General features: G+C 34.4%; 1 protein-coding gene across 1 annotated transcript; it reads left to right on the top strand.

Annotated features, from left to right (window-relative positions):
* The first annotated feature begins 1,048 nt into the window (after nt 1–1,048).
* Nucleotides 1,049–10,408, top strand: LOC132294748 (heat shock protein 90-5, chloroplastic). Its single transcript, XM_059792717.1, has 19 exons — nt 1,049–1,501; nt 2,110–2,183; nt 2,476–2,601; nt 2,688–2,781; nt 2,860–2,949; nt 3,067–3,210; nt 3,500–3,616; nt 4,413–4,460; nt 4,546–4,626; nt 4,761–4,865; nt 4,957–5,097; nt 6,121–6,213; nt 6,384–6,461; nt 6,567–6,821; nt 7,232–7,334; nt 7,501–7,675; nt 7,769–7,874; nt 9,873–9,962; nt 10,051–10,408. Exons 1-19 carry the CDS (start codon nt 1,232–1,234, stop codon nt 10,252–10,254), a joined length of 2,394 nt encoding a protein of 797 aa, XP_059648700.1. The 5' UTR covers nt 1,049–1,231; the 3' UTR covers nt 10,255–10,408.
* Nucleotides 10,409–10,609: the final 201 nt, after the last annotated feature.

Below are 10,609 nucleotides of genomic sequence, written 5' to 3'. Positions count from 1 at the left end.
ATCTAACTTTTATCACTATTTGCATTTACTAATTTAACTTTTACCACTTCTTACATTAAAAGAAAAAACGAAAAGAAAAAATATGCATGGGAAAGGAATTTAAAAGTCCAAAGACTGGGATTTAGAGGAAAAGAAAAATCATGCTTTCTTGTGCAAGTTCCAGAATAAAAAAATATATGAAACTTTTTTTTTTCAAAAAAAAAAAAAAGTTAAAAAATCCAAGTAGCACAGTTGAAACTGAAAGCTTCTCAATTTCAGTAGTTTCAATAGCTTATGCGGTAACTCTGATCAAACGCTTAGAAATAAAGGGCATGCATGGTTCAATTTTTTTATTAAAATGTTGTAAATAAGGCCAGAATTATGGTTACGAAAATTACTATTTTGCTAGTTACAAAGTGATAGGCAAATAAGTAAATAACCCTTCAAAAAAAAAAAAAAAAAAAAAAAAAAAAAAAAGAGTGATAAGCAAATAACTACCAAATGCACTCTTATAACACAGTAATAGAAAATAGATATTTTAAAATTTGAATATTGATTTTTTAGTATTCTCACAAATGAATACTCACTTTTTTTCTTGATATTTTCCTTGATAATAGAAAATAATTATTCATCATTAATCAGGCATACTAATCATTCCATTTTTAATGTAAAATTACAATACTATCTTTAATTCAATTGAAAAATTATTATGTATTTCAGATAGTCGCCTAATCAAAACACTTCATTTAAGAGAAATTGAATGTATAAATTAAAGGGTAATGAGTACTAGCTATAGTGTCCTATATTTTTTTCAATTTATGATATGCAAGTATAACGGTGCATTTCTATCATTTTTAATTTAAGAAGAAAAAAAAAAAGTGCATTTATCATTTCCTTTGAAACTTTTCAATAAATTTTCCAACTTTATTTATACGATTTTATTAAATAAATAAAGAAAATAAAATAAAATCTGGATATTATGGCTGCTGAAATGGCATCATCTACACCATACAATTCCACAAGAAAACGTCCAAACAATACCTCCCTCCTCTTGTATTGCTTGTTCTAGAACCCTCTATATCTCTCACCCTAAACCCCTCTGTCGCAATACGGGTAAGGGTAATTTAAACACAGGCACGCTCTTCTCGTCATCTCTCACCTACCAAAACACATATTTATACACGGTGATATAGATACAGAATCGGTTTACTTTGAGTGTGTCTCTCACTCTTATCATTCTAGGGTTTTAGTTATGGCCCCTGTTCTGAGCAGAAGTTTAGCCTCTGCTTCTGTAACTTCTTTTCCTTCTTCGTCTTCGCTTCCATGGAAGAAACCCATTAAAGCCTTGAATGCTGGAAGTGTGTTTTTGCCGCAAAATGGTCTCAGAAACAACTTTTCTCGTTCCGGTTTGAAGTGGAAGCTCGAGAGGAGAGAGAGTCAAGTGGTGGTTCGGTGCGAGGCTGCTGTTGCAGAGAAAGAAACTGCTGAGTCGTCTGATGAGAGGCACGAGTACCAAGCCGAGGTGGGTTCTTCTATTACCCTTAATTTGTGTTTTTTTTGGGTGGAAAAAGGAAAATTGGGTCTGAATTTCATCTATGATTTGTTTTGTTTCTGTGAAAGGATGAGAGGAAAAAAAAAATAAAAAAGTGTTGTTTCTGTGGAAGGATGAGAGGTAAAAAAAAATAAAAAAAAGGAAACTGAAATTCATTTCTATTTTTCATAATCAATTTGGTTTTCTTTGACTTTTAACTTCGGTGGAATTAGGTTTATTTTATATTTTGATTGACTTGGTGATATAGATTCGGGGCCTTATTTTGTTTCCTCTAATCTGATAGTGTTTGGCTCCTAAAAAATGACAAAGTTTCCATTTTGCTATGTCTTTCTCTGGTATTTGGCCGGTTTGAGTTGAGTTTTTCATTACTTGTAATTCAGAACAACATAAAATGAAGTGTCAAACTCCAATTATGGTGGTACACTTTGGGAGCAGTTGTGTCACACAGATCAGAGAATAACTTTATTAGAAATGCTCTCTCATGGCTTGGCCATTAAAAGTATGATTTAGCTAAACTGGGTCAACATTTTCACAATTTGTTTATGACTTCTGAAGTTGGAAATTTGGATTGATTACAGGTTAGTCGCCTACTGGATTTGATAGTTCACTCTCTGTATAGCCACAAAGAGGTTTTTCTTCGGGAGCTCGTAAGGTAAGAATAAGTTTATTATGCTAATGTAGCTTATTTTCAATGATGCCACTAAGTCTAGCTTACTGATTGCCCCCCAGATTAAATTTAGAATTCTGTAATTTGTAGGGTTTAAATACCATTTTTTTAATCTGGAATCAATGTATCAATTCAATCTGCCATTTGAGTTTCTATATATGTCTATTCATATATGTATGTCATTATGCATTATTTTATTTATGCGCATAGGACCTCATTTGGCAAATGTTGGTTTTCCCCAAAAATATCTATTGACTTAGTGTTCTTTTATTTCCAGTAACGCAAGTGATGCTCTTGATAAGTTGAGGTTTTTAAGTGTGACCGAGCCTTCTCTGCTTGGAGATGCTGGTGAGCTGGAAATTCGCATCAAATCTGATCCGGAAAATGGGACTATCACTATAACGTATGATGATATATATATTTTTTCATTGTATAATTTCCTTCGTTAGCAAAAGGAATTATCTAAATCGAAATCCTTTGTCATTGTAGGGATACGGGTATTGGAATGACCAAAGAGGAGCTCATTGATTGCCTGGGAACTATTGCTCAGAGTGGTACTTCAAAATTCTTAAAAGCTCTTAAGGTAATGATTCCCCTGCTTTCCTCGCAACTCGTTGTTTAATGATGTTGAACTAACTTATGTAGCTTTCTTCATGTATAGGAAAATGAAAATAAGGATCTTGGAGCCGACAATGGTTTAATTGGGCAATTTGGTGTTGGATTCTATTCAGCATTTTTGGTTGCTGAAAAGGTTTAGTTATAGTATTATTGTTTGCTTGTGGTTCGAAACTTCTAATTCAAGTTTTGAGTTGTTTAGTTTTCCTTGTGAGTTACTTGTTTATGTTGATTATCGTGTATTCTCTACCAGGTGGTAGTCTCCACAAAGAGCCCAAGGTCAGATAAACAATATGTCTGGGAAGCAGCTGCTGATAGTAGCTCATACGTGATAAGAGAAGAAACTGATCCTGAAAAGCTTTTAAAACGTGGGACACAAATCACCCTCTTTTTAAGGGTACTTCCCTGTTTACGATCGAGTCTGTTTGTTTAAATTGAAAACAAATTTTTTTACAATATGGTGAATTTTGTGGAAGCATGGTATGTGGGGAGGAACCGCTATCTCTATTTCCTAGAGGATTGCATCTTAGAAAGATAATAAGAAGTCATTTTCATTTGTTTTGAGGCCTGGTGGAGATGGTATAAGATAAATATTACATTCTTGTGCAGCTTATCCATATTAATTTTTTATATACACGTTTCTTGAACAAAGACTGCAACCTAAGATCCTATTGTCTTTCTTGCAGCCTGATGATAAGTATGAATATTCAGAACCAACCAAGATTCAAAGCTTGGTGAAGAATTACTCGCAATTTGTTTCATTCCCCATATATACTTGGCAAGAAAAATCAAGGACTGTTGAGGTGAGTTTGTTGGACGAATAAAATGCATACACTGTGTTGCAAATGATAGTTGTTTCTGTCTGAATTCAGTATGTTCTAGTTTTTCTCCTCAACTTTATTTTTTCTTTTCTGTTCGGATACAACCTGGAAGCATTTAGGTGTCGATCCAAATTTGTTGTTTTCTGTGGATGCTACTTATTAGATGTACTAGCAAAAGTCAAGTCAAAATTTCAGAGCACTATGTTCAAAGGGAGGTGATTCGTACTCCCATTTTTGGTAAATGCACTCCACCTTGAATTTTTAAAGTGAAATGGCATTATTGTCCCTAGCTCATAAACAAGAGAATGAGTATTAGGGGTACTTTGGTTTTTTAAATCAAGTATTAGGTTGCTCCATTGTGATCTGGAGATCACAGGTTCAAAACTAGAAACAACCTCTCCATGTGAAGGTAAGGTTGTGTACACCTGACCCTTTTGGACCCCGCAATGGTGGGAGCCTTGTGCATTGGGCTAGCCCTTTTTACAAAAAAGGAGTGCATTTAACAAAAAAGGAGTGTGAATATGACCTTCCATTTTCAAATTGTTGGTGTTACCTTTTTTTATGTTAAATCTTATGTTTATGTTGTTTTTTGTTCATAAAAATGTCTATTTTGTTTGAACAAATAAGAGCCTACTTTTCTTGATCTCTTGATCCCATGGAGTATAGTAGTGATGCTTTTTGACTCTCCTCTATTTGTATTTTCATGACCTGTTTTCTCAGTCAGAATGCTATAATTATGCCTCGTTCCTGTTTTAGATCTTATTATAACTTTTGACAGGTGGAAGAGGAGGAGGAACCAAAAGAGGGAGAAGAAGAAAAACCAGAGGTAATAACCTGGTCATGGGCGTTATATGTATGTTTTCATAGGTTTGATGACCTTCAGATGTGTAATTTTTAATTGTTTTTTACAGGGTGAGAAGAAAATAACAAAGAAGACTAAAACTGAGAAATATTGGGACTGGGAATTAGCCAATGAAACAAAACCCATATGGGTGAGTTCAAACTATATTTTCCTTATATTGTCATAGTATCCTTTTGAATAATTTTTCGACTACATATCAATGCTATATTTTACATTTACTTCTATGTCATATCACGCATTCGGTTATTTGTGTTTTGATTGTAGATGCGGAATCCAAAGGAAGTTGAAAAGGATGAGTACCATGAATTCTACAAGAAAACTTTTAATGAGTTCTTAGATCCGCTTGCATACGCTCACTTCACGACAGAGGTACTTGACACTTATTTTCATTTGTTTTTGATGAATCACTATATATTTTATTGAATCAGGAATTTGACCTTTTGCTTTAAAATCCATGCAGGGTGAGGTGGAGTTTAGAAGTGTTCTCTATATTCCTGGGATGGCACCTCTTAACAATGAAGACATTGTGAATCCCAAAACAAAGAATATACGTTTATATGTGAAACGTGTGTTTATTTCAGATGATTTTGATGGTGAGCTGGTGAGTGTTACCATAATAGTTTTACTTTAGTACTGTCATTGTTCTTTTTCAGTTAGAGAAACATATTTTCTCATATTCTTACTGATATTGTTCTTCTATTTGATAAAGATATATTTCCATATTCTTTCATGCATTAATAATCATATTTTGTATATGTTGACGTATGCTTTCTTTTACTTGTAACGGAACACTAGACTGAAACCCCAAGGACATCCCACATCCATGACTAAGGTCTGTTTTAATAAAATTTTAATGCTGGTTTATTAGTAGTGCTGAAAGGTGAAGAAGGTATGTCTCTGTATAGAGTTGAAAATTTAAATGTAAATTTGTGAATATAGATTAATACTACCTTCCACTGAGCATGAGTGGAAGTGAGGGACTTTTTGGTTTGAGTGGGTTTAACTTGTTAAGTGGTCGCTAACAGTGCTTTATTAAAATGCACTTGGTATGGGAGACTGATTTCAGTCACTGATTTTAATAAGGACTATCAACAGCCTTGAATTTCCAGATTTGAAATTTAGAAAAAAGTAGCTTTTTTTATATTACATATGTATATATATTTAATGTATTTATGTATGTGTGTAGATAAAAACTACTTTATTTTAACAATACTAAAATGTTCTTAATTATGTCTTATATATAAAACATGTCAAATATTATTCAACTCGTGTCAATAAAGCTTAGTGTGACAGCAAAATGAGTTTCTTGCCATTCAGCTCTAGCTAGAGTCATGTCCTTTAATACATTACAAGTCACCATGCCCTTTTCAGTTCCTATATCCACTTTACCAGAGCATGTGTGATGATTTGTCCTCTATGGCTCACACTTTTATTGAGTTAATTTAATTGAAAATTATGGCTATTGAGCTTAATGGAAAAAAAAGATGTCATAAGTTGGGGAGTACTAATGAAAAATATCAATTACAAAAGAGCAACTACTAATATACTACATATTGATGCATTCATGCATAAAATTACAAGTTCTAATTTTGGGGATGACTGTAATTTATTGTTTGATTTGCAGTTCCCACGATACCTGAGCTTCGTGAAGGGTGTGGTTGATTCAGATGACCTTCCACTTAATGTTTCTCGCGAGATTCTTCAAGAAAGCCGGATTGTAAGACTATTTCCGACTTACCTGTATATGTATATTAGATATTTATTTTGCTAGAACTTTTTGTTATCAATAATTTATTTTTCTCTTGTTAATTACAGTATTTCAAAGTTCCTTTTTGCAATTTAATATTGGATATGTTCTCTGGATCCTTTTCTTAATTGAACTTTCAGGTAAGGATAATGAGAAAGAGACTTGTCAGAAAAACATTCGACATGATTCAAGATATATCTGAAAGTGAAAATAAAGAGGTTGGGATTGCTTAATCAACACTCTCTCTCCCCCTGTTTTTTTTTTTTCCCCTTGTTCCTCTTGTGATTGTATTGGATTGATAAATTTCTTAACTTCTTTTCCAGGATTACAAAAAATTCTGGGAGAATTTTGGAAAGCTTCTGAAGTTGGGATGCATTGAAGACTCTGGCAATCACAAGCGCCTAACACCGCTGCTGAGATTCCACTCCTCCAAAACTGAGGAGGAACTGATAAGCTTGGATGATTATGTTGAAAATATGGGTGAAAATCAAAAAGCTATCTATTATTTGGCAACAGACAGCTTGAAAAGTGCCAAGACTGCTCCATTCTTGGAGAAGTTGGTCCAAAAGGATCTTGAGGTATGTGTTTTGTCCTCCTGTTGAAATTATTTTTAGCCAAAAATAAAGTCAATTCTGATGCATAACAAATACAGAGGCTGTCATTTGAGTGGTAATAGCACAAAATCTTTCAATCAAATTTGCATTTGGACAAGTTGATGAATATTTCGTTTAAGGAAAACTTATTATGCAAAAGAAATGACTCCTTTGCTCTTAATTTAAATTGGACAAAAAGTACACATGTATAGTAAGAAAAGAAAAGTTTGGACAAGATGACTCTTGTTGTCTCAGCTACTAATTAAACTTCTCATTATATGTTCAAAATCATCCTAATAGTTTTAGTTTTTCTGTGTGGACTTTGTCACCATTTAGGGGCAGATCCATTTGACATCCCTTCCTTCTAGATTACTGATACAGTTTATTGGTTATAGGTTCTATATTTAGTTGAGCCTATTGATGAAGTTGCCATCCAGAATCTACAAACCTACAAAGAAAAGAAATTTGTTGACATCAGCAAGGAAGATCTAGAGCTTGGTTAGTGATTTTTTTTTCTTCCCGAGTGTGGCTGTTTGTGGGAGTTTATTATTGTAGTTTCCCTTTGTGGCACTTTTTTTTTTCTTTTTTTCTTGTTTAGTTTCCCTTGGGGTTCCATTTGTGGCACTTTTCTATGCATAATTTCTCATGACAAAGTTTATGACAGGTGATGAGGATGAGGTTAAAGACAGGGAAACTAAACAAGAGTACACCGTTCTTTGTGATTGGATGAAGCAACAGCTTGGTGATAAGGTAGCGAAAGTCCAGGTCTCAAAGCGTCTAAGCTCATCTCCTTGTGTGCTTGTTTCTGGCAAGTTTGGATGGTCTGCTAATATGGAAAGGTAACTTCCAGTGATCAGAATACAATACTGAAAAATGCAGCATGCCACTCTTCATCCATGAAGATTTGAAAGAAACCGTTTCTTCTTTTGCAGGTTGATGAAGGCACAGACACTTGGAGACACGTCAACATTGGAATTTATGAGAGGGAGGAGAATATTGGAGATTAATCCCGATCATCCCATAGTTAAAGACCTAAATGTAAGATTCATCTACTAGATGCTGGTTGACTCTCTCTCTCTCTCTCTCTCTTACACACACACACACACACCGCACATGCGCACACAAATACGCACAGAGTAATGCTGGTGGACTTATCTTGAGGCTGCACAAATTGAACATCAATTTTAAATGGAAATTCCCTCATTACTAGTTTAGGAGTAGGAATGTGATATCATATGCATTGAACTACAGAATTAAAAAATTGATATTGGAAGTCATGCCTGAATAACTTTTGAATCAACTGGATGAGAGATTTTAGAAATGCAGAGGAACCATTGAAAAATTTTACAAAGTACTCCAACTGATGTAGGACAGAATGCTTTGATACAAAGATGATGCAGGACCAGAAAGAAAGCTGGGGATGAGAAGATAGAAGAAGAGGTGAGTGTAGGAGGGGATGAGGAGATAGAAGAAGAGATGAGATTAGAAGAATGGGATGAGGATGCAGACGAAGGGGGTGAGAAGAGAGAATGAATAGATAGGCTGGACAGAGGATGGGTTGAGAAATCGCAAGAACACAAAAGGGAAGAAGACAAACAAATAGATATTGGAATTAATAATCAATATTCCCAAAATCTACTGAGTTCTGTTACATGCAGCCTTTCTATTGGCAAACCGTAAAAAATGAAATTAAAATAAAATGCTCAGTAAGCACTCACAACTTTATTTTTAGAAGTTACAGGACCATTGTTGGCAGGAAAGGAAAGAAACTAGCAAAGAACTGTTATTGATAAAAATTAATGTGGCTTAAGTTTTTTTTTCTTTTAAAATTTAATAGATTACGAAGAATGAAATTGATTTATGTTAAACCTTTAGAGGAGGTGTTCCTTGGAATGCAGGATTTGTCCATGAGAGGGGCTTTCCAGTAGCTATGGTTAGCTCAAAAATATGGTTTAGGTATGAATGTGCTCTTTGTGTCCTGGTGATCATGTCATGTTTTAATTAAATTAGTGTTCTATACATTCTTGTGCAACTATGCACAACAATATCCGGGAAATACAAACACAAAATAAGTATGATTGGTTTTGAATTATACAAATAAGTAATTTGATGAACAAATAAACAAGCAATGAAACGAAATAAAAGATTTGGAGACTTCAGTGAAACTTTTCTAAGTAATAGTTGGTATGTTGCCACTATTTCTTTACATTCATGCTCTTGTAGGAGAACGCTCCAGTGTTGTCTGGTTTTAACAATTTTTTTGTTCTCATTTTACCTCCCTTAGTGAATACCCAATAAATTAACTGTTGAACAATCATTAACTTGAGAGGAAAATATGTGAGAGAAAATGGAGATTTCTTTCTTTGGTAAGTATAAATAAAGAAGAAAATTACTTATCCCGCAAAATTTACTGTGGGGGAGAATAGCTGTGCACACTCACATTATAACATCACTGAGTAGGAAGAATTAAATGGTGTGTGACATGGGTCACCTACAGCCAATAATAAATACTGGAAATGAGAGAACTTTACCGAACATGATACTGGAGGTGTGGCGGCGTTGCCCGAGTGGTAAAGGGTCAGGCCTTAAGTGCCCCCCACCATATGATCCTAGGTTCGAATCCCCTTCCCCCTAACACCACTAACTACTAACTCTCCTTGCCAGGTGAAAAAAAATCTGAACATGATACTGGAAACTGGAAATGAGAACGTGAATCAAGAAATACAATAATTCAGAAATTAATTGCATTCACCTCAATTAGGCGTGCTTTTGCTGAGTGTCAAAATTTACTAGAGTTGTATATGTAATTATTGTCTCTGAATGTCAAAAGGAAATCAAAATTTACTAGAGTTGTATATGTAATTATTGTCTCTGAATGTCAAAAGGAAATCAATAGGGTCGGTAAAATGAGAAGTTATGGGTATCACAGACAAACTGGTAATTTATAGGGTTGTAGAACTGAAAACTATAAACTGAAAACTATAAGCCTTGTTTTATCTTGACCAGCAGCTTCATTTTATCTATATTTACTTGCAGGCTGCGTGCAAAAATGCACCAGATAGCACTGATGCCAAGAGAGCTGTTGACCTCCTATATGATACGGCATTGATCTCCAGTGGATTCTCTGTAAGGACAACTTATAGTCATTTCTTTCTCAAATTCATAGATTGTCGTTACGTCTCATAACTGATATATTTCCTTTTTATTGGCACAGCCTGATAGTCCAGCCGAGCTGGGCAATAAGATATATGAGATGATGGCAATGGCCCTTGGAGGAAGATGGGGCAGATCAGATGGTGAAGAGACGGAGTCGACTGAAGATAATGCTGCGGAGTCTGATGCCAGTTCTGGAACCTCAGAGACACAAGTAGTTGAACCTTCAGAAGTTAGAATGGAGGCTGACCCTTGGAGTGATTAAGGAACTTTCTTCCAAACATTTTGTTTTTTTTTTTTGGCATTGTGTTAACGTTGTTGAGAGAGAGGGAGCTGCTGAAAGAAGTCTAGGTTGAGAAAGAACTGCCATTGGATGCTCTGCTGAATTAATGGAGTTTTAAAATTATTTATATGATGCATCACCTCTCTATTCTAGAACTCTTAAGATGGATAAATTAAAGTGATTTACATCACATTTTGAAAATATATTAGTATCAATTTTTTTTTTTTATTCGTATTATTGATTTCTAATTTACATTAAGCATATATCATGTGCATGGTGCATGTGATTTTACTAGAAATATTAAAATGGTAAAAAATTTCAGAGTTTTATATTAGTT

Source organism: Cornus florida, unplaced genomic scaffold (assembly GCF_030987335.1).
Source record: "Cornus florida cultivar Cherokee Brave unplaced genomic scaffold, ASM3098733v1 CherokeeBrave_3.0.0_Hap2_Chr02, whole genome shotgun sequence".
In the NCBI taxonomy this organism is placed as follows: Eukaryota; Viridiplantae; Streptophyta; class Magnoliopsida; order Cornales; family Cornaceae; genus Cornus; species Cornus florida.
Note: the sequence above shows the minus strand (reverse complement) of the source record. Positions and strands in the feature narration are given on the sequence as shown.